This window comes from Mesocricetus auratus, unplaced genomic scaffold (assembly GCF_017639785.1).
Source record: "Mesocricetus auratus isolate SY011 unplaced genomic scaffold, BCM_Maur_2.0 Super-Scaffold_100024, whole genome shotgun sequence".
Classification (NCBI taxonomy): Eukaryota; Metazoa; Chordata; class Mammalia; order Rodentia; family Cricetidae; genus Mesocricetus; species Mesocricetus auratus.
Window position 1 is genome coordinate 21,868,929 of NW_024429205.1, and position 27,201 is coordinate 21,896,129.

The 27,201-nt window shown below is 47.0% G+C and overlaps 2 protein-coding genes, 1 long non-coding RNA gene and 1 other non-coding gene across 7 annotated transcripts in view; 3 read left to right on the plus strand and 1 right to left on the minus strand.

The window, feature by feature from the left end:
* Positions 1-3,738: 3,738 nt before the first annotated feature.
* On the minus strand, positions 3,739-12,875 carry Pcare (photoreceptor cilium actin regulator). Its single transcript, XM_005073569.3, is given in 4 exon segments — positions 3,739-4,520; positions 8,916-10,081; positions 10,083-10,334; positions 10,336-12,875. Coding segments are annotated over 4 exon segments (3,768 nt in total). The 5' UTR covers positions 12,478-12,875; the 3' UTR covers positions 3,739-4,312.
* A 76-nt stretch (positions 12,876-12,951) lies between these two features.
* LOC110341519 lies at positions 12,952-16,926 on the plus strand. 3 transcript variants are annotated; one of them, XR_002383486.2, is made up of 4 exons: positions 12,952-13,059; positions 15,904-15,961; positions 16,036-16,282; positions 16,551-16,926. It is a non-coding gene; the product is annotated as an uncharacterized LOC110341519 (long non-coding RNA). The 3 variants fall into 3 exon arrangements; XR_002383485.2 differs by having other exon boundaries at positions 16,070-16,282; XR_002383484.2 differs by having other exon boundaries at positions 15,904-16,282.
* Positions 16,595-16,701, plus strand: LOC121133872. Its single transcript, XR_005870890.1, has one exon. It is a non-coding gene; the product is annotated as a U6 spliceosomal RNA (small nuclear RNA).
* A 4,071-nt stretch (positions 16,927-20,997) lies between the features above and the next one.
* The window catches only part of Clip4 (CAP-Gly domain containing linker protein family member 4), an 84,135-nt gene continuing 77,931 nt past the window's right edge, over positions 20,998-27,201 (plus strand). The window contains exon 1 of one of the 2 annotated variants that reach the window (XM_021229257.2): positions 20,998-21,237. The gene's annotated coding sequence lies outside the window, so the exon portion shown is untranslated. The remainder of the gene's footprint in view (positions 21,238-27,201) is intronic. The other variant, XM_040730770.1, reaches the window with a different exon arrangement.

Below are 27,201 nucleotides of genomic sequence, written 5' to 3' on the forward strand. Positions count from 1 at the left end.
AAAAAAAAAACTCTCGTCTTCTCTATTGAGAAAAAAAAAAGTGGATTTGGCCCAGCAAGGACAAGACTTGACAGAGTGGGCAAGCATAGGTAAAGGGAGCTGGGAGCCTGTGGAACTGAACTTGCCCTTCGTGGCTGCCAGGAATTTACTTCCTATGGCAGAATCATAGACATGGGTTTTGGGGAAGGCCTGGTCTCCAGGAGAGACACAACTGAGGCGATGCTGCAAGCCTGGCAGCTTGAAGTGGGTTTAATTTCTTTTGTACAGAGTTTAGCTCACGGGTCACTTAAGCTAGGTGAGGTTTGTCTGATGACCAAGTCCTTACTTCTTGCAACCCATCTGCTCTGGTGTCAGCTCAGCACTGCCTGGCCTGTGGGCTTCATTGCCTTTCCTGCTCCCAGCTCCTTAGCTCTGGCAGCTCTCTCCTTTGACATGGTAGAGGTGACTTAGTCTCTCCCAGCATGCTCTGGTAGAAGGTGACTTAGAATTGCCTGTGGGTCACTGGGCCACACTGCGTATTGTCATTGCTTACTGGGACTAGCGGCAGCTGGGCCCCCATGTATCACATGTGGGGACACATGGCAACTCATCAAGACTCTCAGTGTATGAAAAAATCCTCTAGAAGGGTAAGAAGGTGCCATCTATGGCTGGTGGTAGGAACAAAAGCTGCTGCCCCCTGTCTTTGCTACCTGCAGCATGGCATGGTGTGGGAGGGGCAGGCTCTAGTCTCTGGAAGGCCTCTAGCATGCACTTTTGTGAGGCATAGCAGAAGTTCATAGCTGGCTCTTCCAGGAAGTTGTCTAGGATGCTGATTCTCTATGTTATAGCATGTCACCTGTTTTCAGGCTGGTCACTTCTAGCTCTCACCACCACAGTGGGACACTCAGTGATTAATGAACTCAACCTAGCCTGAGCTTCTATAGTTGGGCTCTTGGGTGAGGGAAGCCTAGGTTGGTGATCTACCTTTCCGTAGGATTAGCAGGTTCAACCTTTCTTTCCAGAAACAAAAACTTTAAAAAATCCTCTTGTGTTAGCTACAGAACTTGCATAGGACCTAACTAGACTCCCTGAACGCAGGTGACAGTGGGTGGATTGGGCAGTTTATGAGTCCACTGGCAGTGGGTCCAAGGTCTATCCCTAGAACATGAACTGGCTTCTTGGAGCCCTTTTCTTATGGAGAGATACCTTGCTCAGTCTAGACACGGTGGGAGGGCCTTGGTCAGGCCTCATGGTTGTGATAGGACAGGCTTCATTGACTCCCCTGGGAGGCCATACCCTCTCTGAGGAACAGGGGTGGGGTGAGGCGAGGGAGGAAGAACTGGGATTTATATGTAAACTTAAAAAATAAATAAATTTTAGAAGACCCTCTTGTGTCATACCTATCTGTACCCCAGTGTACAAGGCAAGAGGACTGTGTGCTCACGGACAAGAACTAGAGAAATCAGAATTGTTAAACACTCAGGCTTTTTTCTTTATGGAAGAACTCTGCCTGGAAGACTGGAGGGAATGCTGTCTGCTAACCTGGTGATCTTTTTCTAGTCTGTGGAGCCAGCCTCCACCAGAATCCCCCCAAAACCCTGAGCACCTCTTCTCAGTCAATGCTTACTCTTATTGCAAACCTTTCCTCCCTAGTCCCAGACTCCTAAGCAATGTTTCTCAGTCAACAGAACCCATTCTAGCAGAAAAGTTGACAAGGGGCTTTGCTAAACAGGTGTTGTTTGCAAAGGAGTTTTGATGTAGCCACACCTAAATCTTGGCTGTGATGATTGTCACGAGGAGAAGCTTTTTCAAAGTTCTACTGTTAAAAAAAAATCACTTGCCATCAGACTTCAGAAGGTTGACCAAGCACTCACTGGCTAACCAAAATGAGCTGAACTGGATTTCCTTCTTACCTCACCAGGATCATTTCCCCGCCAGCCATGATGCTTGCAGGGACCCCGCCCTCCGCCACATACCCCAGTTTCATTCACTGTGTGTCTGTGCAATCCAGCAGCTGGGATTCTGCCTTGTTTCATTAGATCTTCAGGAATCTTCCTCGAAACCAGTGGTTCTCAACCTTCCTAATGCTGCCACCCTCTAATACCTCATGATGTGGTGACCCTCCCAGCCATAAAATCATTTCATTACTACTGCATAAGTGCATTTCTGTTACCGTTAGAAATCATAATGTAAAGATCCCATATCCAGGATATCTGATATATGGCCTCCAAAGGGGCTGTGACCCACAGGTTGAGAAACACCGCTTTAAACCCTAGAGCCATGGTCCCTAAAGCTACTCACATGTGGGTAAGCTCTCCGAGGCCTCTGACATTGTTTGCTTCTGCGTGCTCAGCCCAGCCCTGCCCAGCCACTTAGGGTGGTACCTGAATCAAAGGCAGCAGGTTTTAGGTTCATCCCAGAACCACACCCACGGCTCAGGTACTACCCTGAAGTCAACACAGCCACACTATCGAACATGAGCCAATAGCTCTGCATGACAGGGGCGAGTCTGGTTCCTGTTGGTCATTTAATCAGTGGCACTTCAGGTGTGTCTCTGAAGTCTTGTCACTCTCATTTCAATAGAACGACGGGTCAGGTGAGAGTCACACGGTCAGAGTCGCAAGCCTGACTCTGGGAAGAGAGGAGTCAGAGGAGCTGGAGGCTCCAGGACCCAGTGTAACACGTGTGCTTGAGCCCACAAGCTATTTTAACAAAAAAGGATTTGAGGCCTATAATTTTCTCAAACTTAAAACATCAGCTTTGCAGCCGATCTGGAAAGTTCAGCCTGCTTAGCTGTACCCGTGGGTGAGAATTCTTGTCTTTTGACAACCCACTGAGCAGGCATTGAATCACCCAATTACTGCGAATTCTTTTCTAAATAGAAAGTACTCCACAGTCCCAGATGGAAGAATTCCAGGGTCTGCAGCCAGTGTCTAGCTCATTGGCAGGAGTAGGGCGTTTAGCACGAATGGTGTGCTTGTTTGCTTTACTTCCGGCAGAGCTTCTCTGCAGATGACCTAGGAATAAACTTGGCAAGAAGCTTGAGTGGGGAAGGGCATGTAAGAATTCAACATACCCTCCCTATCTCTGAGCTTCAGCCCCCACCAACAGGCCTCTTGTTTTGGAGGCTTGGTTGGGTTTGCTCAGACCAAGAAGCCTGTGGGTGTTTAGCTCAGCCAGAGAATTTGATACACACTGAGGCCGAGGTTGGCATGGCTGTAAGTGTGGGAGCCGGAAGCTTTGAAGGGGATGCAGGGGTGGGATGGTGGGACCTGGTGTTCTAATCTACCTCATCTTCTCGTGCCAGGAGCAACTCTAAACTAAGCTTTTAATGGAGACTTCATCGCCGTGTGTGTTAGTGTCCCTTCTCACCCATGGGACACAATATCCGGACAAGAGCCCCTTAAGGGAGGGAGAGTTTATTTTGGCTTCTAGGTTGAGGGGTGCAGTCCATCATGGCTGTGGCAGGAACTGGAGGTTGCTGGTCACATTGCATCCACAGTCAGGAAGCAGGAAAAAGTGCATGCTGGTAGGTTTCTTCCTCTTTCTGCAGTTCAGGATCCAACCCCCTCCCACCATGGAAAGCTGTCAATCATAGTAGGGTGGGGCTTCCTACCTCAACGAATTCAACCTAGAAAACCCCTCACAGAGATGATGGAAGGCTTGTCCCTTCGGTGGTTCTGGATTCTGCCAACTTGACAACACTGACTATCATACCATTTAACCTTAAACAAATAAAAAAACCAACAACTTTTTCTACTGTTTGTACAACTTCTTATGCTGTAGGCAGGTACAGTGTTAGAATAATCAAAGGCAATGAAATGTAAAGAAGAATGCAGAGACCAAGGCCACACATGTCGTACTTGTTTGAGATCCGTTTTTATATCTGTCTGAACTCCAGCAAGACCCTGGGGGCCGGGGGGGGGGGCTCCCCCACACCTTGGAGTTTCTTATTTGGAAGACTATTTTACACATTGTGGCTTAAATGATGTTGTGATCACCACTGGTTATCCTGTAAAACATATGGTCCTCTAAACATGAATGCATTTTCCCTCTAATTAAGGCCAGCACTCGAAAAGAGATAAGGGTGTCACCGCAGGCTCTAAAGCTTTCGTTAACGTTTGAAACCATGGCAGTCAGGGTCTTTGCTGTGAAGTGAACCCAGCTTCTGCTTAAGATTTTGCAGACCATTGGGCATCGCGTCTTCAGGGTCTTTCTGAGACCCTCCAGCTTGAGTTGGTTTCCCCGCCATCCATGGAGCAGTGTGAACACTTCAAGACTCATTCATGTGCTCTAGGGTGACGGGCGTCAATGTGACCCCACAGGACACGCGTCAGGCCACTTCCTTCTGCTGGTGTTGTGACTCCGGCTGGGATCTGTCCTGGCTGCGGCTGATACGGGCTTCTGGCTGCAACCCGTGGCCCAGCACACAGAGCTCCAAAGGAGATGCCCACTTGGTGCCACTGCCCTGTAATTCCGGGGCACGGGAGTTGTTCCAAGGTGGGGGCTCTTGCTTAGGGCTCTCCTCATTGCTGCTACTGCTGCCAAGAGAAGGCAGAGTGACAGGTCAGACACACCTCTGCTTTCCCCACACCCACTGCCCCTCTCTCCCCTCCCACTCCCTCTGTGGTCTCATTTCACACTTGCCAGGCTACACTGTCCTTTCCACGTGCCCGGTCTGCTTAGATGCGGTGGGAACCAGCTCCCGGCACTTCCCCAGCAGGCTGATTCATGCTCTTTCCTCTAGGACTAGAGTCCTGCGATGCTCTGAACAGGCCTGAGGGAACTGGGCCTTTATTTAGTTCAGTTTTGTTTTTCTAAAGCACTTCTTGTTTAATGAAGAGCTAGGCTTAGTTACTTCAATTAAAAACAACAATAGGAGCAAGGGGGAAAAAAATCAGTCCAGCCTTGTACGGTTGCCATTCTTTTCCTGAATGGAATCACGTAGGAGCCGCTTGGCTCAGTCTCGTCCAGCGTTTGGTTAGACTTCCCCGATGCTGAGTGCCATGACTAAGGGCTGTGAAAGGGGAAGGGACCCTGGCAGAACGCCAGCTCTACCTGGCCACGCTTTGGGAGAATGGGATGTGGCTGTGACAAAGCATGGATGAACCTAGGTAGACAGGACGAACTCTGAAAACCACCCAGGGCCGACTGCTGGCAGACTGGCCTCAGGATGGCTAGCGGGCAGCTGAAGTCTGGCTGCCTGGGCTGAAATCTTGGCTCTCACTCACGCCATCTGTGTGCCTTGGTGCCTGTGACTCAATCCCGCTGAGGCTGAATTTTCCTTCTGTAAGCTGGAAATGAATGCAGTGCCTGGCTCGCCAGAACTCACAGGTACCAGCAGGTACCAGTACTAGGCGGGAAGGGAAATTGTGAGCACAGCTCCCCTATCCATGCTCAGCGGATAATGGGAAGCTGTCACTCTGGTGCCGCTTTATAGGAAGCTGCGCCCAAGGGACTCCAGGGACCAACTTTGGTACAGTAGTTGGGTACTCCAGGGTCAGAGAGCTGGGCCTTGGTTAGAGCGCTTAGTCACCTCAAAAGCGGGACAAGAGCTCTGCCTGCCACCTGCACAGTCCATAAGTCCCTTCCTTCTGCTGTGACAGCATGCTCTTGCCTTTTATAATAAAGTATGCTTACTCTGTACTTGAGACGCCAAACCGGCAGACGAGCCTGTGTTTGCATACGAACAGGTCAAGGTGCGAGGTAGAGGATGGGCAGGGTGGCCCACATCATATATTTCAGGGTCAAGGAGCCCACTGTGCCTTAGAGCCAGTGATGGCCTCAGGCTGTTACAGGGCTCTCTCTTCAGGTGCTCAGGGTTCACGGTGATCTGTAGCTCACAGCTGCCTCCTCTCTGCCTTCATTCCCCTGAGGCCTTGGGGAACAGGAATCGTACACAGGCTGTGTTTCATCCATGCCCTAGTCTTTGCTGCTCTCTGCCTACCTGTTGTGAGCAAGAAGGAAAAATGTGCCACTCTGTGAAGGCTGACGGGGTGGCATGAAAATTTGATCTAAATTCTATCTCTGCCCCTCTTAAGTTCCATTATCTACAAAAAGCTGAGGGCAGGAGCCTGCTAATCTTACAGGCTGTCACTTTGTGGTTGAGGTTCTCACTTTTCCTGGAACTCTTAGGGAGACAGACTGCCTACCTGCTGCCCTGCTGGCCACTGGGCAGCCTGAGCCAAGCACCCCATGGGACTTATACAATGCTCCTGTCCTACCAGTTCAGATCAGGCAGTGATGAGAAACATTGCATATAGGGGTGAAACGTCTAGACCAGTGATTCTCAACCTGTGGGTCATGACCCTTTTGGCAAACCTCTGTCTCCAAAAATATTTACATTATGATTCCTAACAGGAGCAAAATCATAGTTATGGAGTAGCAACAAGAATAATTGTATGTTTTGAGGGTCACCACAGCATGGGGAACTGTATTAAAGGGTCACAGCATTACGAAGGTTGAGAAGCACTACTCTAGATTCTTCTGGAATGTTTACAGGACTCCAATATCTTGAGACTAGAAATGCATTAGTGGCTGAGTTTCCTGAGGATGCCTCCAAGGACTGTTTCTGATCCCAAGGAGCCCCAGAACAGGAGGATATATACGTCATCCTTTCTCTACAATAACAGCTAGTGCCTCGCATGGAGTAACAGAAATGGCGTCAAAGACGACTCTAGGGCACTGAGTCTGCATGCTGTAAGACACAATGGCTATGACACAGTGCATCCTGCAAGCCCCAGCTCTGGAAGCACTGTCTGGCTCTCCAGCTCTTGTGTGGTCCCAGAGAAGCCATGCCTCAGGCCCTGGCCTGGTTCTTTCATATACAGGACGGTAGAAAATTATATTTGTGTCTGTACAGAGGCAAAGCCTCAGTGTTCTTACCACCGATGGGCTTCTGCTTCCAGATGCTAAATGCACACCTTGGTGTAGGGTGATTGGTGGGAGATAGGCATTTACCCTTCATGTGTTCAGACTTTGGAATGCCATTAGGGTATAGTCACACCCTAAGGGAGGGGGATGGGGGCAGGCGGTAAGTGACCTCCACTTGACTCTGGGCAGGCTCTGTTTCAGAGCCTCATTGCCACACACTTACACACATGCACACATGCATGTACACACACACACACACACACACACGAACACATCACACATGCACACACATCACTCTCTCTCTCTCTCTCTCTCTCTCTCTCTCTCTCTCTCACACACACACACACACACACACACACACACACACACACACACACACAGAGTATTGAGATTCAGAACACAAACAGCCCATTTGGCTGCCCTATTTGGAGGAGAAATTTTCTTGAGCAATTTTATGCCCCTGCTGTTTTAAAATGTTAGTGTTTTTAATTAATGCCTTGTTATTGTCCCTGTTCTCTCAAGCTCTTGCTCCTGAAGGGCACAGTTTTAGCATCTAATAACAGAGTAGGCAGTGTTTACCGAGGTCCTTAGATGAAACCCAGTGCACTATAGGAAATGCATTTTAGATGTAAGAAAAGAGCAGTGTTAGGTTGAGATTTTTGCAAGAATAATCAATATTTCATTTCTTTCAAGTGGCTGGGGAAGGTTATAGAACTATCACAACGCACAACTTTCCCGAGATGCTATCTCTATTTAAAATTGACTGCTGAATACTTTGTAGAAAATACTTACCATTTATGCCCAGACACATTGTGAAGCCCATGATGCATATCACCCAGGCAGAAATTAACTGCGGTTAACACAACAGTAATACAGACAGAGGAAGCGCTGGTGTCCGAGCATTGTCTTATCTTATATCAAGTGCCCTGATAGAGTGTCTCTTTAACAGACCTCGGTGCTCCCCCCACGCCCAGCCCTGTGTATTCTTTGTTAAACAACCAATCAAGAATAGGAATCCTTTCCACGCCAGTGGGGTGGCTCTGCCGGCTCCCGGCCCCCTGCAGCGTTGTGCTCAAACTGCCTGCACACTGGGCCACAGCATGTACCAACTTGTCTCTGCCGAGACAGGCACACTGGGCACCCAGTCCTCCTCTGGGGCTGGGCGGCTCATTGCCCTCACTTTACAGACGGAAGCTGGCGGAGAGGCGGGGCCAAGCCCTCGGGGCTCTGGGAAGTTCACTGGGCTAGTTCTCCTCCAGTTTCCAGGGTTTTTAAGACAGGTCTATGGACCTGTCTATCTCAGAGACGTTTCTGGGGATGGGGGAGTTCAAGGTTCAATCAATTTTCATCATAATGTGAAGGTGTTACTGGTCCACACTCTTAGGAATGTGGGGAGAGGTTTGAATTCATGGATGTGCAGTGTGGCCTACAGAAGCAGACCTGAGAATTCAGCTGTCAGAATAAGCCAGTAGATACCAACAAGTCTGCAAAAACGCAAGGTGGTAATACTCACATCAAATATCCCTCCCTCCCTCCCTCCCTCCCTCCCTCCCTCCCTCCCTCCCTCCCTCCCTCCCTGCCTCCCTCCCTCCCTTCTTTAATCCCAGAACTCAGGAAGCTGAAGCAGGAGGATTGAGTTCAATGCTAGCCCCATCTCAAAACAACAATAGGAAAATATGCTTCTTTTTTTTTTTTTTTTGCAGAAATACGCTATTTGTGTGAGTATAGAATGGTCTTATTCTTTAAAAATATTTCTCAGTTTAAACATGTGATAAAAATAGTAGGTGTAACTCACACGTGTAAAAATCTACCGAGTTCTCAATAATTTTTTAAATATTTAAAGGGTACTGGGACCTGACCATTAGAGACCCTCCCAGCGGAGAGACAACAGACTCCAGCTACTGGGTTCAGGCAGGCGGTGAGCCCCCCACTGGGCCGTTCTCGGAATCTCATCTCTTTTTGCCCCCACTGCCTCTCCCCTTGGGACATAGTTTGAGAACCATACCCCAGACGCTCCAAAGAGCCCATCAGCTCTGCTTGGGCAGTGGCGAGGCATCTCTTACCTGCTTTGGCCGGGGTAGGGTTCCCAAGAGCTGCCGGGCAGCAGAAGCGGGTCGCCCTGCTGGCGCTGGCGGTCTGAGGCTGTCCTTCTGACAAAAGGCAGGGGGTTGAGGGCGCTCAGAGCTGTTCTTCTCTGCGAATCTGCCCTCAGCCGCGGCCCTGAGCTGCCCCTCCAGCCTCCTGATGGATTCCTCAAAGGGCCCCCAGGTTCTGGTAGTGTTCGTGGATGGGGTCCTGAGAATGACGATTTAGCTTCAAACGGAGAGGAGGCGGCTGGGCAGAATATAGAACACGTGTTCCTGGGGGCTTTGCCCGTGGTGGCTTCACCGTCCTCAGAGTGACTCTCCTTGGACCCCTGAGAGGGAGACACTGAGGGGGATGATGAAGAGGCAGAGGAAAGGGTGTCTGTTTCTGTCGGCTGGACAGGACAGCTGCCCTGGGCCGGGTTGGGCTGCGGGTGCCCGCACGGTGGGGAAGTTGGCTTCTTTGTGGCTGGTGGGCTCAGTGTCCTGGGGCTCAGAGGTGGGCTAGGGGAGCTGAGAACAGCAGGGAGGCCTGACTGGGGCAGTCCACGAGAGGAGGACAGGCTCTGCAGCCTCCTGTCCCCTTGGGATGCCCACTGTGCTCTCGGGGGAGAGGCTTTTCTGTGTCCTGGAGGGCTTCTCTCTGGCCCCTTCCTGGATGCTTCTGGAGAGTGCAGACCTTGTGAAAGCCTGGCCAGGCTGGGTTCCAGGGCCCTAGTGTGGTCCCAGGGCAGAGCCTTCTGGTGATGCTCAGAGGGTCTTGCGGAGTCCTCTGCTGGTGCATGAATGTGAGTCCCGCCCTCTGCCTCTGGGCTGGGGCTCACTGCCTGCTGGGAGTTCAGGTCCAAGGTCAGCTCTCTGGAATTGCCCACATTCCTGATGGCCCCTGGTCTGGTGCCTTTGCTGGGGAGCAAGGCCATGGGGCTCATGGAGGCTCTCAGCTTGGGGGAAGGGCCTGCTTTTCTTGGCGGGCTAGCTTCTTGCAGCCCTGGTACCAGGGTCTCTTCCATGGAGCTGCCTGCCGGCTGGCTGCTATCTGAAAATTCCAGAGCAGTGAATGATTTGTCCATCAGGATTTCCAGAGGCGGTGGAGGGAGGTTCTCTAGGTCTTCCCCTGCTTCACAATTGATGTCTTCCCCCCTTGCCTGCTTCTGCCAGAGGAAGAGAGGGGAAGGGAGCAGAAGGCCTCCAGCCCATGCCCACCTTGAGAGGTTCTCTGCCCGCTGCAGGAGAAATTTGGGGCTTAGGATACAGGGGGGCTAGCCCCCTGTATATAGGAAATCTGGGAGGCATGGCAGGGACCCCCCACTTCCTGAGGCAGGGGCTTGACCCCAAGTTCCTGGAGTCCCTTGGCATCCTCAGACTCTCATTGGGACTGAAGGTCTCAATAAGCTTTTTTGACTGATGTTCTGGTGGGACAGCCCCTGATGTCCCATTCAGTGTCCCTGGGAACCCTACTGGCATTTGGCAATGTCTCAGCCTTCTCCTGGCAGGGCTGGTCACACCCAGAGCGGGGACTACCTCTTTGCAAGATGCTCTTGTCTTGATTGGGCAGAATGCTGAAATTTTTGGTGAGGGAGGCCTTGAACTTGCTGATGGCACTGCTAGGACTCACCCTGCAGCTGGAAGGGGGCCACAGCACTGATGCCCTGGATGGCAGAAGTCGTTCCTTGTTCTGGCCCCGCCGCGCGCCACCCAGGGCATAAAATACCTCCAGTCTCCGACTGAGGTCTGTCTGGACCCGTCTCAGCTCTTGGAGGGTGGGGTCTTCCACGTGGCTCTTAAGACTTCCTTCTGATTGTGACCTCCTTTGTCTCTCGGGGGCCCTCCTGCTGCCGCTGGCTGTGCTAGGTCTTGGAGGGACCATTGCTCTCCCCTCCTCCTCCTCCTCAGCCCAGTCCTGGGGTCTGGAAGGCACAGGGACAAACTTGATCCTTTCACTGATGGCCTCTTTCATTTTCAGAATCATTTCCTGGGCCTGGGGACTCCTCAGCTTCCCGGAGTATGGCTGAAACAGGCTCTCCCGGGTGGCGGGTGAGGACCGTGGTCTTGAGGATGCTCTCAGGTGCTCGGCCTGCAGATCCATGCTGCTGACTTCATCTTCCTCCTCTGGGCTGCTGTCCTCATCTTCACTCAGGGATGGAGCCTCCACCGACCCAGAACTTTGAGGAAAATGTGTTTGCACAGGAGTCTCAACCCCAAGGGAATCCTGCAGAATGCTTTTGGCAGCCTGTGGAGGCCTGGAGGTGACTGCTTCTGGGCCTGTGCTGGAGGCACTAGAGCGTCTGGCGTTATCCTGTGCTGCAGGCTGGATCTTCACTATCCTAGGCCTTGACAGTGGGCAGCCTTGGTGTCTGCCTGCACCTGTCCAATATGGACCTTTCTGCCAGGCATGCCCTGCCAGCCTGGCTTCCACTTGGGGTGCAGTCCCCTGCTTCCATTCTGCAGGCTCTGCTGCAAAGTCCAGGCTGGTTTGCTTGCCCAGCTTCTCCATGGACTGCACAGGCTCAGTGTCAGCACCGATGCCACTGTCCTCAGAGCACAAGGGTGGCCCTAGCAGCCCAGGGTCACCATGGCCAGTGGTCAGGCTCTCCAGCTGTCCCAGGGTCCTTAGGAGGTATTCATCCACACCTCTCTTGGTGCTTAGCTTACCCTCCAGATGACTAGCAGTGGAGCTGAGGTAGCTGCTGGAGCCCTCCAGCAGGTTCCCAGTGAGGGCGGCCACCGTGCTGTGAACCACCTGCAGCTTGTTGACCGTGTACTGCAGCAGCTGTTGTAGGAGGTCTGGCTGTTCCCGGGGATCGCTTTTCCCTGATGGCCAGGCCAGATCCCCTCTAACTTCCTGGAGGAGCACTTCTCCATCTTTGGAGATCTCTCCTAGGAGCTGGCTGACTTCCTCGAAACACAGCAGCAGGAAGCTAAGCATGGGCTGCAACAGTTCCCGGGTGTGGCTGGCCTGCTGGACCAGGCGCAGAATTGCTTCGTATCTGGAAAGGCTGGTGTGCAGATAGGCGTAAGCGTGCTGGTGGGCCTTTACCAGGGGCTCAGGGAAGTCCACGTTGCCTTTTGACTCAGGAGTAGTTTGGTAGCATTGGTCCTGGTTGTCCAACTTTTGGTCCCATTTTGAGGTCTTCTGGGAAATGTTTTCCTCACCCTCTTGCCCAGCAAAATCTGCTTCTTGTATCATGTGGTAGCATCCTGTCCTGGATGACATGTCCGTAGCTGCATGGCTTTGTGATTTGTTCAGCTGGAATCTTTGGCTTTCTGGAATCAGTCCTTTCATATCTTTCGTGAGCTGACAAAGACCTTCAGCCATGGTTTGTGGCTTCTTGGAACTCGCTGGCTCCTCTGCTGACCTCTGTCCCAGGTGCGGGTCCCCACCAGGGTCACAGAAGGTAGAACTTTGAACCAGCAAAGGGATGGGACATTTTCGGCTGCCCCGCTGACATCCTGGCAGAATTGCTTTGGGCTTCTTAAAAAATTGAATGCCACTCTTGGCAACGCTGTTGACAATGCCGCTGTGTGACGGTGTGCACCCCATGGCTTCAGCTTGTCACCATCTTCTACCTTCGAGGTCTTTGGAGAATCCTCAGAACTGGGGACTGGCTTTCTGGCTAGTCTGTCTGGGCAACCCCAGTCCACGGTGCATGCTCCTAGACTTGAGGCCCATGCCACAAGGAAGAGGAAGACATGCCGGTTGTCCCAAGTTTTGAAGCCTCTGCTGTCAGTGAGCAGCGGGACAGTTCTGCAGGGCCCAGGTCTTGCGGATTATGAACCTGACAGATGTGGATGGCAAGCGGAGCGTTAAGCTTGTTAGGTTAATCACGCCCAGCCAGTCAGCACCGCAAGTGTTCTAGTATAGAACTTCTCAGCATTTGCTATCTTGGGAAGCAGATTAGTTTTGCACGTGCTCATGCTTTAATTCTGTTCAGATGCCTGCCATAGGAAACCTAGAGAAACGAGCCCTAATTGCGAAAGGCTCGGTAAGATGTTATGGGAAGGAAGTGAGGGCTTGCTGATTATAAACCCTGGAAGAGAAGTGACCTTCACAGTTTAATAAGGGCAAACTAGCTGAGGGTTCCAGGCTGCTTTTATCAGGGAGATCCAAATGCTGGGCACAGTGGTAAGTGCTTGACATTCTGCCACTCAGGAGGCTGGGGCAGGAGGATTGCTAGCCTGGTTACACAGTGAGTTCCAAGCTAGCCCGAGCTACAGAATGAAATGCTGCCTTAAAAAATGAAAGTAAAGCAAAACAAAACAAAAATACTAGTACAAACAAGAAAAAAAGTAGAAAATGGAGTCAGAAGCAAGGCTGCGGTGGCTCATGCCTTTAATCCCAGCACTCAGGAGGCAGAGGTAGGTGGGTCTCTGAGTTTGAGGCCCAGTCCGGTCCACAGAGTGAGTTCCAGGACAGCCAGGGCTGTTATATAGAGAAACCATGACTTGAAAAAGACACCACCACCAAAAAAAAAAAAAAAAAGAAAAAAAAAAGAAAGAAAAAGAAAAAAGGAAGGAAGGAAAGAAGGAAGGAAGGAAATGGTGTCAGATAGAAGGAAGCCTGTTCTTCCCAGACTGGAGGAAGAAGGTGGGGGAAACTCATCATATAAGCTCGGGTCTTGTCTTTAGAACTTGCAGTGACTCAGGACTATGCTCTTCTGAGAGAGACTTTCTATTGAGTCCTCTTATAAGAAAACAAGCAAATCCTGGGCAGTGGCATTATTTGTCCCTAAAAACATAATTCTAACACATAATATAGTCTTTTCCATCCCCATCCCTTTTTTTTTGAGACAATGTCTCTCTATGTAGCCCTGGCTGGCCTGGATCCTGCTATGTAGATCCGGCTGGCCGTGAACTCACAGAGATTCCCTGCCTCTGCCTCTTGAGTGCTGGGATTAAAAGTGCGTACCACCACCATCTGACTCTAACTCCATTTAAACATTGCTGTCGGGGAAGTCTAGAGCAGGCAAGCCTAATCTGCCATCTAACACAAAATTGAAAGCTTACTTAAAACATTATTAGTATTTGCAGCTTGATTGCACGGCACTCAAGTGTGAACTTTGTGGATGACATCATCATGTTGTGATGTCAAAATGTCTAGAGGGTAAGGGCTTGCTTGGCAAAGGAGATGTGGGTTGACTTGGGAGAAATTATTATTAATGTTTTATTTTGGGAGGCAGGGCTTATTGTGTAGCTCAGGTTGGCTTTGGGCTCACCAGAGTCCTGTCTCAGCTTTCTGGATAGATGGGGATTACAGGTGTACAACCTTGCAGGCTGAGTTGGGGGAACGTCAGAAAACTATTTAACTCTGCCAAGGAAGAGGACTCTTTTGTTTTGTTTTAATAAAGATAGGGTCATGCTATATGGCTAAGGCTAGCTTGAAACACAACCCAGAGTGCTGTGACTGTGATTATAGGTGTGTACCACCATGCCTGGAAGAGGCCATCTTTAAAATGAAGACAATGGTACTTGATTTCCTGTGCTCTTATGGGGATTAAGTCAACCAATGGTCTGGTAACCTCCCAACTCACTTTATTACTTCCCCTAAGCCCAAGCTGGAGCGCTTATAATTGTAAAAGTCACCTGAAAATTCATGGTTTATCAAGGCCTAATCTTTTCTGGAATTGTCTAGAAGTGTCTGCCAACAGTGTGTTCTGAGCCCTCTAAATCCATCTTTTTTTTTTTTTTTTTTTTTTTGCCATCCCCATCTTCATGAAAAGACCTTATGCTTGGTACCTGGTTGATTTGCTGAGGTTTCACACACTGGTATTTCTCTACTCTTAAACATAATGGTTCCATCTTTCTGCAGAGGGCTAATATTTAACCATTTCTTGTTTTTTGGACAACTAGCTTATTGTCGGTTTTTAATTTTTTTTTTTTTTTTTTTTTTTTTTTTTGGTTTTTGGAGACAGGGTTTCTCTGTAGTTTTGGAGGCTGTCCTGGAACTCACTTTGTAGACCAGGCTGGCCTCAAACTCACAGAGATCCGCCTGCCTCTGCCTCCGAGTGCTGGGATTAAAGGCGTGCGCCACCAACGCCTGGCCCTTAATTTTTATAATAGAAAAATAAAATTCCCGTTGTGTACTCCAGAGGGTGCTGACACTGTGGGTGGCATTCTCACCTTTGTCATTTTTACTTAACTGAGGTCCATGCAGCCAGGACACCTCAAGCAGAAAGGACAGAGAAGATGCCTCCCTTGCTTTGAACAAGTGAAAGCCTGGCTGCTTGGGCTCTATGCAAAGCCCCAGGCCAGTCACAGCCGGTGCCCCAGAGTGCATCATTAATGAGGTTCCCTGGCCTGTTTATTTCCAGCAGAGCTCAGCTGAATCAGTGCCTGGGGTGAGCCATGTTAGGCAGTGGGATGTTTTATTGGTCACCTTCCTGGTCTAGTAGGTAAAAATGGACTCTGTGTGTGAGGGCTTCCTTTACACATTGGGTCTCACATTGAATAGAATAGAAAAACGTATCCAAAGGAAGCTTCATACAAATTCTGCTCAACATTGGGATCTGAATGACCCACATGAATTATCTGGTGCGAACCTTTGATCTCAATGACGGAAAACATTTCTAAACCAATGACTGAAATACTGTAAACATTTTCTCAGAAAAAAATTAGGCTACAAGCATGCTAAAATTTATGTAAATACCAAATAAACATTTGAAGAAACTCACAGACTATTTTTTTAAGGACAGTTTTGGATTTACAGAACACATGTGCAGAGTTCCTGTAAATCCTTCAATTTTCTGCTCTGTTTCTCCTAATATAAATGTCTCACTCTACTATGACACGTTTGTTATAATTAATGAATGAAATGTAAACAAAATAGTTAAATTGGTCAATTTTGTCTTATGTGTTCTTCTCCATGAGAAAGGGTCATATATCGAATAAATTTTAGAAAACAGATAATTGTTAAATAAAGCCCATACTGCATTCAGACTTAGTGTTTACCGTGATCTCCTTTTGTTCTTAGTTCCCATCTCAGGACACATTACTCCTGACGGTCATGTCTCTTTAGCGTCCTCTTGGAGGTAAAGTTTCTCGGAGTTCCCTTGGTTTGGGTGACCTTGACCACTTCAAAGAGTACCAGTCAGACATACTGTAGGCTGTGTTGGCGTTTATCTGATGTGTTCTCCCAGGACTAGATGGGGTCATGGGCTTTGAAGGATGCTCACAGAGGTAATGCGCCAGTTTCATTCCATCACGAAGTCTGCCAACATGATTTGTGACTCTCGGTGATGAACCTGTTCGCCTGGCTGCGGTGGTACAGTTTAGACGGTGCTTTTGCAGAATCGTTTCTCCTTCCCGCCCTTCTGCACTGTTCAGGAATAAGTCACTATGCACAGCCACATGTAAGTAGTGCAAGGGGTGGGGTGTTACACTCCCCCTGGGTGTAAACAATTTTAGAGAGGTTGTTATAGCTTGTGACCTGACTTTCCAGGAAGATGGCACCAGTTTTGACTCCTTGCACCAGTGTGAAAACGTCCCCATTATTGCAAGCTTGCTAGCTTTGGTTGTTAGTCTTCACAAAAAGTCTCTGCGGATTCAAGAGAGGAGTTGCATCTCATTCTAGTTTATATTTAAAAAATGTGTGTTGTTCATTTACTTCTTTTCTTTCAGGAATCACCTGTACATTTCCTCCATTCATTAAAAGAATGATATGTGTGCTTCCTTCGGCAGCACATATACTAAAATTGGAATGATACAGAGAAGATTAGCATGGCCCCTGCGCATGGATGACACGCAAATTCGTGAAGCGTTCCATTTTTTTTAAAAAAAGAAAAGAATGATATGTACATTTTTGTTAATCTTCACTATATTGTGCTGAGTAGATGCTCAACAGGCAAAGTCTGATGACTCAAGTTCAATTCCCAGGACCCACATGGTAGAAGGAGAGAGTCAACTCCTGTATATTGTTATCTGACCCCATGCACAGGGCTGTGGCCACACACACACACACACACACACACACACACACACACACACACACACACACACACGAATTAAGTATAATAAAATTTAAAAAATATTACTTGTATTGCTAGTCACTTGCATTATTAGTTTTTAAATTTTTGTTTTGACTTTAAATTTTATTACATACTACAGTTATCATTTTATATAATTGATAGTGTCTTTTCTCTTTGTAATATCTTCATTGTTATTTTACAGCATATGTATGTATGTATTTATGTATATGTATGCACAGGTTTATGTGCACATGCAGCTCTGAGTAGGTACGTGTCACTCTCTACCTCATTCTTTTGGGACAGGATTTCTCACTGAATGTAGAGCTCATTTGTCAAGACTAGCTGGTCATGGGCTCTGGGGATCCTCTTGTTTTGCCTTCCCAGTCTGGGGCTACAGGACTGACCTTGAAATCTCAGACTAGGAGTGTATGTTACATCACCTGGCTAAACGACATTTTTTTGTCATTAAGAGCACTAAATTGTTTAGAAGTTTAGATTATATTTTTATAGATTATTTTGTCATGTAGATTTGTTTATTTCCTTATAAATGGATTCAGATGAAATAATTTTGGGAAGGATTCCATTTGAGTAATGTTGTGTTTCTAAAAAACAAAACAAAACAAGCCAAGCACCGTAGTCTGAGTAGTTTAAACAATCAGAATTTATTTCCAAAGTCCCAAAAGTCCAAGGTTCAGGTTCAAGTTTGATTTCTTCCAAGACTCCCCTTTTGACTCACAAATGGCTGTCCTCTCTACTGTCTCTTGGTCTTTCTTCTGTGTGTCCATGCATGCCAGGATGCAAAATAGCAGATGAGTTACCTCACCTAAGGACACCAGTCACATCAGACAGGTACAGCCACCCTAATAGCGTCACTGAACTACCTCTCTGAAGGGTCTGTCTGTAGCCCAGTCGCCTTGCTTTCTTCTGTGTTTATATTCTCCAGACTACCTCAGAGCACCGTGGGCACCTGTATACATGGCTATGGCAGCCATTGTTTCAGAGGCCTGCTTCTGGAATCTCCAGCTTCCTACCCAAAAGGCTGTGCTCGGAGTAAGGTGGGGTCATCTGAAGGGAGACAGCAGTAGACAGAGCATCAGCACTGGGAGAAGTGTTTGGAGGGAGTCACAGGGTCCTATGTGAGCAGGGCTCCTTCATGTCCCACGTCTGATCTCATCGGAGAGTCCAGAGTTTGAAGCTGGGGAGAGAACAGGCTATCAAGCTTTGGGTAGAACTGTCTTCTGGTGTGTCACCATGGTAGAGGAGGAATGATGTCTGTGTATGAAATAATGAGAGACTCCTGACCTCTGCTGTCTCTATCTCCCACAGATCCAAAGGCAGGGCACTGAGATGCTCTAAAGCAGTGGTCCTCAACCTGTGGGTCATGACACCTTTAGGGGTTGTATATCAGAGGTCTACATTAGGATTCATAGCAGTAGCACAATTACAGTTATGAAGTAGCAGTGAAATAATTTTACGGTTGGGGGACAGCACAACGTGAGAAATTGTATCAAAGGGTCACAGCATTAGGACGGTTGAGAACCACTGTTCTAAAGGCTTCCATGCAAAACATTTTTCTTCAGATTGAAAAGGAGTACCAACGAGTCGGTCTAGGGTGAGGTGTGGGAGCCAGAACACAGGGGCACTCCAAAGACAGCGAAGTCATGTCACATGAGTCACCTAGGTCCAGGTAGCTGGTACCTAATTTTTCTAAAAAAATTATTTATTTTCAAAAAGTATACTAATAGCCAACTCTTTCTATTGTCTCTTAAAACTTCAGTTTTGATCATCCATAAATACGGCAGGGTTAGTAGCTGATGCAGGTTCTACCTATCAGGTCCTTAAGTATAATATAAGCCCTAAGCACGTGACTCAACTTAAAAAACTTCCTATTGCCACTGCATCTTGCTATTACCTGTGTACATTCATTATACACAGTGCTGGGTCTCACGACAACAAGGTGTTTCAAGTACCCTACAGCCCAGGCTGACCTGAGACTTGCGGTGATCCTCCTGCCTCTTCCTTCTGCGGGGAGCACCTGACACCTGTGACATACCCAGATGCAGACAGTACACACTGACATGAAGAAGGGGACCCATTATTGAAGCCCCCAGGAGCTTAGAGTGAATTCTAGAGAAGGAAAAAAAGGAGAGAGAATTTCCAACCTAATTGGGAGTGAATTATAAACTTGAATTGACTAAGACATGACTGTATTTGAATGAATTTATCTGAAAGTAGCTAGATTAAATTTTCTCTGCTCTGAGACGGAACGAAGGCTCAGGGAAGAAATTACACTCAATTACAGGAAAATAGAGAAAATTACATTTTTGTACACTCAAGTCAGTAGCTGTGAAATTTGTGTTGGCTCCAATAATTACAGGCAGCCAGGTGTCAGTAAAATCTCAAGGACAGACCAAAGAATCATTATGGGCAGTTTTTTCCAAGTGATTATCTGATCCAGACTGTAGCTGAGGAGGTCAGTACGTTGTCTCATCACTAGACATCATGATGAAGAAAAATTTGAATTTCTGCTCAAAATCTTCCCTTTGTATCAGAAAGCAGAGTCGGGCCTTGGGAGGTAGAGAAAGCTTATTCTTCCAAAGTTTTCAGAAGCTTGGCCCAGATTATACTCTATGACTAACATGAAGGAAATAGGAAGTTGCAAGTGGTTTTGGAATCCTGTTAGCCCCTGTGGATCATTACCCCCCCCCTTCCCCTTCACATCACCACCAAGATCTGGGCGCAGATGCCTGGAGAGGTGCCTTAGGGGAACTCCTGCTTCTCACAGACAAGAATCACAGAAGAAGAGGGAGAGTGAGCTGCATATGAATTTTCTCATCTTCCATTCGTGGTTTCTGTGGCTTTGTTGCAGACTCCTTTGGAAGCTCATCGCTCCTGTCTGGTAGCCTTCTCCACGCATGTGTGTCTCTCCCCTGGACTCTTGCTCTTTATGCTTTCAGTTTGGAATAGAAATGCACTATTAGCTGGGCAGGGATGGCGCACACCTTTAATCCCAGCACTCAGGAGACAGAGGCAGGCGGATCTCTGTGAGTTCGAGGCCAGCCTGGTCTACAGAGCTAGTTCCAGGACAGTCAGAGCTGTCACACAGAGAAACCCTGTCTCAAAAAAACGAAACAAAACAAAACTGAGGAAGCAAGTAAACAAACAAACAAGAACAAAAAAGAAATTCACTGTTGAACTTCCGTTTCCCATGGGGAGGCTCCTAAAGCTTTGTCCACAACCCTGAAAATCACGACCTTTGGAAACCCCCTCCCCCCAACTACTACAGTCACCTACTGTGCTGTCTTGGCTGATGTTCTGGGGACAGTTACAAGACATCCCGTGCTATCTGCACGGGTTAGGAGGTGGTACACACTATCCATGGAACAAGGGAACAGTTCTCTCTACAGACAAGTCTGAAGCCCCTCTTGAGAAGGACTGTCTTTTTTTTTTTTTTAATTTGATGCACCTGCTCAAGTCAAAATTTTGGATGTGGTTCAAAGTTTTCCAAGTCTCAGATTCTTCATTATAAACAGTAATTCCTGTAGATGTGAAAAATGACAGCCAATAAAAAAGCTCTGGATGCTAACTCGATGGTTGCGCTGTCCAGAGAACGCAATAATGACCCCTAAGCTGAGTGCTTTTGTTGAATTGACAACAGCTGAGAATTCACCTTTGGATAGAATGAGGGAAGGTCAGGGTAGTTTGCCATCTTGAGCCTCTGATCTATTATAGCCAGTGGTATTATTTCAATTGAAATTGTGATCCCCCTAGCTCCTAGAAAATAGTTTCCCATTTGCAGAAAATTCCAAAAGCTTGAAGGACTCCTTGACCTTGATATACAAGACTGAGGGACACTGCCTTAGTTCACTGGAGGGACATCTGAGAGGGAATTCAGGTGACTGATCTCTTCAGGCACTTGACAGCAGGCTTCTCCCTGCTGTGAAGTGAAGGCCTTGTGGGGACAATTAGGGCTCATCCCCAGTCTTAATCCAGCCTTGACTAAGCAGTAAATTAAGGGTCACAGTTAATGGTGCCTGGCCCTTTAAATCTTGTATCCATAGCACCATAGCCATTGTTATGCATTTGCTGCCTGTGGAGGCCCTGGATGGCTGGAACACTCAAAGAGGACTCCACCAAAGGGAGGCAAGCCAAAGCCTGCCATTACCACCGGCTTTCTGTAACTGGAACCTAGCTAGGGCCTGAGGGAGCCCATTATGAAAACACCCACTTCCATACACTCCCAACTAACACACTAAGCAATTTGGACTCTGCTGAGGAAGGCCCATGAGGGTCTGATTTTTTTCCCTGGGTGACATTGAGAAGACAGTCACATGATTTGGGTAAGTCATATATAAAATGAATCTGTCTGCTCAGACCTCCGGTGAAACTCATTTCTGTAAAGGCATAGGTGGTTAACCTGAAAGCACACAGAACAGCCTCAGACAATTGAATGTGGGCTTTAGTAATTGGATACATACACTGCCTGGCCATGTAGGCATATGTCAAAGACATACATCTTTTAAATATATGTAAATCTTATGATCAGGAAGTCAAGACAGTACTCTAAATCTGGTGTGGAAATTCCTCCACAATCTATTCTTTCTTTTGATAATTGTTGAATTATTGATAACATTATTATTAAAGAAAGCTCATAGTTTACAATTAACCCATCATGTTGTTGTAAATTATGTTTTTAACAAATGTATAATGTTTTCACCATTACAGTATCAGAATAGTGTTCTTGTCCCTCAAATCTCTTGTCTTCCTTCCTTCCTTCCTTCCTTCCTTCCTTCCTTCCTTCCTTCCTTCCTTCCTTCCTTCCTACTTTTCCCTAATCTTGGTAACCACTGAGCATTTACTGATTTATATTATGGCTTTTCTAGACAGGGTTTCTTTGTTTAACAGCCCTGGCTATCTTGGAACTCTACTTTGTAGATCAGGCTGGCCTCAAACTCAGAGATCCACCTGCCTCTGCCTCCCAAATGCTGGGATTAAAGGGGTGTGCCACCACCACCTGGCTCTAATTTATTTTTCTGCTCAATTTTTAGTTAATTTTTGTGAAAGGTGTGCTGTAAAACTCCTGTTTTCTGTTGAGTTTCCTTTTGTCCTTTGTCAAAGATTCAGGGACTATGCTGGTGTGGGTGAGCTTCTGAGATATTTTCTGACTTGTCAACTTTTCCGATTCCATGGTATCCTAATTACCGTAGTTTTATAGTAAAATTGTAAGTTGGGCTGTGTCTCTTCTCCCAGTTTAGTTTTTCCTAAGTAGTGTGTTATCTTTTCTGGGTCTTCTGTACTTTACTTTGGGCCCCTTGGGGTTTCTGGGCTGTGGAGTCAGTGTGTTAGCATGCTTGCTTCTGCAGCTAAGACCTGAGCTTGCCTGGTGACTTCACAGCACGACCACACAGATCGCATAAAATCACTGCATACAAGACCCTCTATCCCTGCTAGCAACACCGTCTCTCAACTGGTGAAAATACAACTTCTCCCGCTTCACAAATCCCCTCATCAAGACTTTCTGGTGGGGAACCTCTCAAGTTCAACATGTCAGAAAGTCTAGGTTAGGGCATGGGAGAAGCTGGAGGAGCCACAGGGAGCAGGGTACCATGGGTGGGCAGCAAGCCCCTGAGCATGTTGATGGATCAAGCCTCACTCTGGCAAGTGGCACAGCTGTTCTTCCTTTACTAGGACGCTGCCTTTATCCAATGGATGCGTATCTCAAGGGTTATACACTAGTATACCATTATATAATGGCCAGTGGCTAAGATGGTCACGTGGGTACTCTTGTTATACTGCCTGGTGGTTCGTGAGATGATGGGAAAGGCAGAACAACGGAACTCTATCCCCTGAGGACATCAGGGTACCCTGTCTCAACTTCACTTTCAGTGCAGGTTGTCACTGAGGATAGAAAAGTAAGCTGACTTCCTGGGGGAGAAACCATTTGTAAAATCCATTTACTATTCTTAGAAATGTGAGCCACCAAAGTCCTGGAATCTTTTTTTTTCTCAATATATTTTTTTAATTTAAATTAGAAACAGGAATGTTCACATGTCAATCCCAGCTCCCTCTCCCACCCCTCTTCCCTTGTCCCTCCACTAGCACCCCTAGCCCCCCACTCAATCCCCACATCATTCTCTAGGGAGGGTGAGGCCCTCCTTGGGGGGGAATCTCTAAAGTCTGTCATTTCATCCTGGGCAGGACCTAGACCCGTCCCCATGTGTCCAGGCTGAGAGAGCATCCCTCTATTTGGATTGGGCTCCCAAAGCTCATTCATAAACCGTGGTAAACACTGATCTGCTACCCAAGGCCCCAGTGATTCTGTGGCCTCCTTCCTGGCACTACATTCATGGAGTTTGGATCAGTCCCCTGTTGGCCTCTCAGCCATCAGTCTGGGATTCAAGAGCTGACCCTTATCCAATCAGCTGTCTTTGTGGGTTTCACTATCATGGTCTTGACCCCTTTGCTCATCACTCCTCCATCTCTGTCACTAGGTTCCAGGAGTTCAGTTCAGTGTTTAGCTGTGGGTATCTGTCTCTGCTTCCATCAGTCCCCGGATGAAGATTCTAGGATGACATATAGGGTAGTCATCAACCCTATCATCAAGGAGGGGCATTTAATGTAGTCTCTCCACTATTGCTTAGTTTGCCAGTTGTGTCATCCTTGTAGATCTCTAGAGATCTCACTAGTGTCAGCTCTCTCCTCAAGCCTATAATGACTCCATCTATTATGGTATTTTTCATCCTGCTCTCCTCTATTCTTACCTTGACTCAAACTTCCTGCTCTCCCATACCTTCTTCTCCTCTCCTCTTTTTATTTATTTATTTATATTTTAATTTTAAATAGCTTGTTTTACATGTCAATCCCAGTTCCTCTCCCTCCCCTCCTCCCGCACCCCCCATCCCCCCCATCCTCCCACCCTATTGCCAATTCCTTCCACATAGGGGATATCTAGAGTCTATCATTTCACTCAGGGTAGGGTCCAGGCACTTCCCTAAGAGTCCAGGCAGAGAGAGCAACCCTCTTTGTGTTATGGACACACGATGTCTGTTAGTATTCGAGGGATAAACACTGATCCACTGATCAGGACTCCATAGGTAGCCCAGGCCTCCTCATTGACTCACATTCAGGGGGTCTGGATCGGTCCCATGCTGGCCTCCCAGCTGTCGGTCTGGGGTCCAAGAGCTCTCCCCTGTTCGGATCAGCTGTCTCTGCTGGTTTTGCCAGCCCATTCTTTGCCAATTTGCTCATCGCTCCTCTCTCTCTGTCACTGGGTTCCTTGGGTTCAGTTCAGTGTTTAACTGTGGGTGATTGCCTCTGCTTCCATCAGTAACTGGATGAAGGCTCCAGGATGGTTATAGACATCAAGTTCATTATCAGGAATGGGCATTCGAGGTGGTCTCTCCACTATTGCTTAGCTTGCCAATTGGTGTCATCCCTTTAGATCACTAGAGGTCACACTGGTGCCTGATCTGTCTTCTAACCTATGATTCCCTCTTCCCCCTATTCTACCCTCCACTCAACCTTCCTGTTCCCCCATGACCTACTCTTTCTTCCTCTTCTCCCCTTCTCTTCTTCCCAGCTCCCACTCCCCCCCACCCCTCACCGTGTTCCCCATCTGTTCAGAGGATCTTGCCTCATTCCTCTTCTCTTGGGTACCATGCATATCTCTTAGGTTCTTTCCTGTTTCGCAGACTCTCTGTCAGTGGAAGTGCAGACTGGCACTATCCTGATCCATGTCTAAAATCCATATATGGGTGAGTATATGCCATGTTTCTCTTTTTGTGACTGGGTTACCTCACTCAGGATGGTTTCTTCCAGTGCTATCCATTTACCTGCGAATTTCAAGATTCCATTTTTTTTTTCTGCTGAATAGTACTCCATTGTGTAAATGTACCACATTTTCTATATCCACTCTTCAGTTGAGGGTCATCTAGGTTGCTTCCAGGTTCTGGCTATTACAAATAATGCTGCTATGAACATAGTGGAACAAACATCACTGTTGTATGAATGGGCATCTTTTGGATATATGCCTAAGAGTGGAAATGCTGGGGTCTTGTGGTAGATTTATTCCCATTTTCCTGAGGAATCTCTATACTGATTTCCAAAGTGACTGTACAAGTTGGCACTCCCACCAGCAGTGGAAGAGTGTTCCCCTTTCACCACAACCTCTCCATCATAAATTGTCTTCGGTGTTTTTGATTTTAGCCATTCAACAGGAGTAAGATGGTATCTCAGAGTTGTTTTGATTTGCATTTCCCTGATGGCTAAGGATGTTGAGCACTTCCTTAAGTGTCTCTTGGCCATTTTAGCCTCCTCTATTGAGAATTCTCTATTTGTCTCTGTACCCCACCTTTTAATTGTATGCTTTGGTGTTTTAGAGACTTCCTTCTTGAGTTCTTTGTAAATTTTGGAGATTAGCCCTCTGTCAGATGTGGGTTAGTGAATATCTTTTCCCATTCTATGGACTGCCTTTTTGTCTTGTTGACTGTGTCCTTTGCCTTACAGAAGCTTTTTAGTTTCAAGAGGTACCATTTGTTAATTGTCGATCTCAGTGTCTGTGCCACTGGTGTTATGTTCAGGAAGTGGTCTCCTATACCAACTCGTTGAAGGGTATCTCCCACTTTCTCTTCTAAAAGTTTCAGTGTGGCTGGATTTATGTTGAGATCTTTGATCCATTTGGACTTAAGTTTTGTACAAGGTGATAAACATGGATCTATCTGCAGTCTTCTGCATACCAGTACCCAGTTATGCCAGCACCATTTGTTGAAGATGCTTTCTTTTTTCCATTGTATAGTTCTAGCTACTTTGTCAAAAATCAAGTGTTCATAGGTGTGTGGGTTAAAATCAGGGTTTTCACTTCGGTTCCATTGGTCTACCTGTCTATTTTTGTGCCAATACCAAGCTGTTTTCAGGACTATAGCTCTATAATAGAGCTTGAAGTCAGGTATGGTGATGCCTCCTGAAATTCCTTTATTGTATAGGGATGTTTTGACTATCCTGGGCCTTTTGTTTTTCCATATAAAGTGTTCTTTCCAGGTCTGTGAAGAATTGTGCCAGAATTTTGAGAGGGATTGCATTGAATCTGTAGACTGCTTTTGGCAAGATTGATATTTTTATTATGTTGATCCTACCAATCCAAGAGCATGGGAGATCTTTCCATTTTCTGGTATCCTCTTTGATTTCTTTCTTTAAAGACTCAAAGTTCTTGATATACAGGTCTTTCACTTCCTTGGTTAACATTATCCCCAGATATTTGATGCTATTTATGGCTATTGTAAAGGGTGAGGTTTCTCTGATTTCTTTCTCAGTCACATCATCGTCTGTATATAATAGGGCCACTGATTTTTTTGAGTTTACCTTGTATTCTGCCACTTTGCTGAAGGTGTTTATCAGCTCTAGGAGTTCCCTTGCGAAGTTTTTTGGGTCACTTATGTAAACTATCATATCATCTGTAAATAATGAAAGTTTGACTTCTTCTTTTCCTATTTGTATCCCCTTTATCTCCTTTTGTTGTCTTATTGCTGTAGCTAGGACTTCAAGTACAATATTGAAGAGATATGGAGAGAGTGGACAGCCTTGTCTTGTTCCTGATTTTAGAGGAATTGCTTTGAATTTCTCTCCATTTAGTTTGATGTTAGCTGTTGGTTTACTGTATATTGCTTTTATTATATTCAGGTATGTTCCTGTTATCCCTGATCTCTCTAGGACCTTTATCATGAAGGGGTGCTGGATTTTGTCAAAGGCTTTTTCAGCATCTAGTGAGATGATCATGTGGTTTTTCTTTTATAGTTTGTTTACATGGTGGATTACATTGATAGATTTTTCTAATGTTGAACCATCCCTGCATTCCTGGGATGAAGCCTACTTGATCATGGTGGATGATTTTTCTGATGTGTTCTTGAATCCGGTTTGCTAGTATTTTATTGAGTATTTTTGCATCAATGTTCATGAGGGAAATTGGTCTATAGTTTTCTTTCTTAGTTGTGTCTTTGTGTGGCTTGGGTACCAAGGTAATTGTAGCCTCGTAGAAAGAGTTTGGCAGTGAGCCTCCTGCTTGTATTGTGTGGAATACTTTGAGGAGTACTGGAGTTAACTCTTTGAATTTCTGGTAGAATTCTGCACTGAAGCCATCTGGGCCTTGGCTTTTTTTGTTTGGGAGACTTTTGATGACTGCTTCTATTTCATTAAGGGTTATAGGTCTGTTTAGATTGTTTATCTGCTCTTGATTTAGTTTTGGCAAGTGATATCTATCCAGGAAATTGTCCATTTCCTTTAAATTTTCAAATTTTGCGGAGTACAGATTT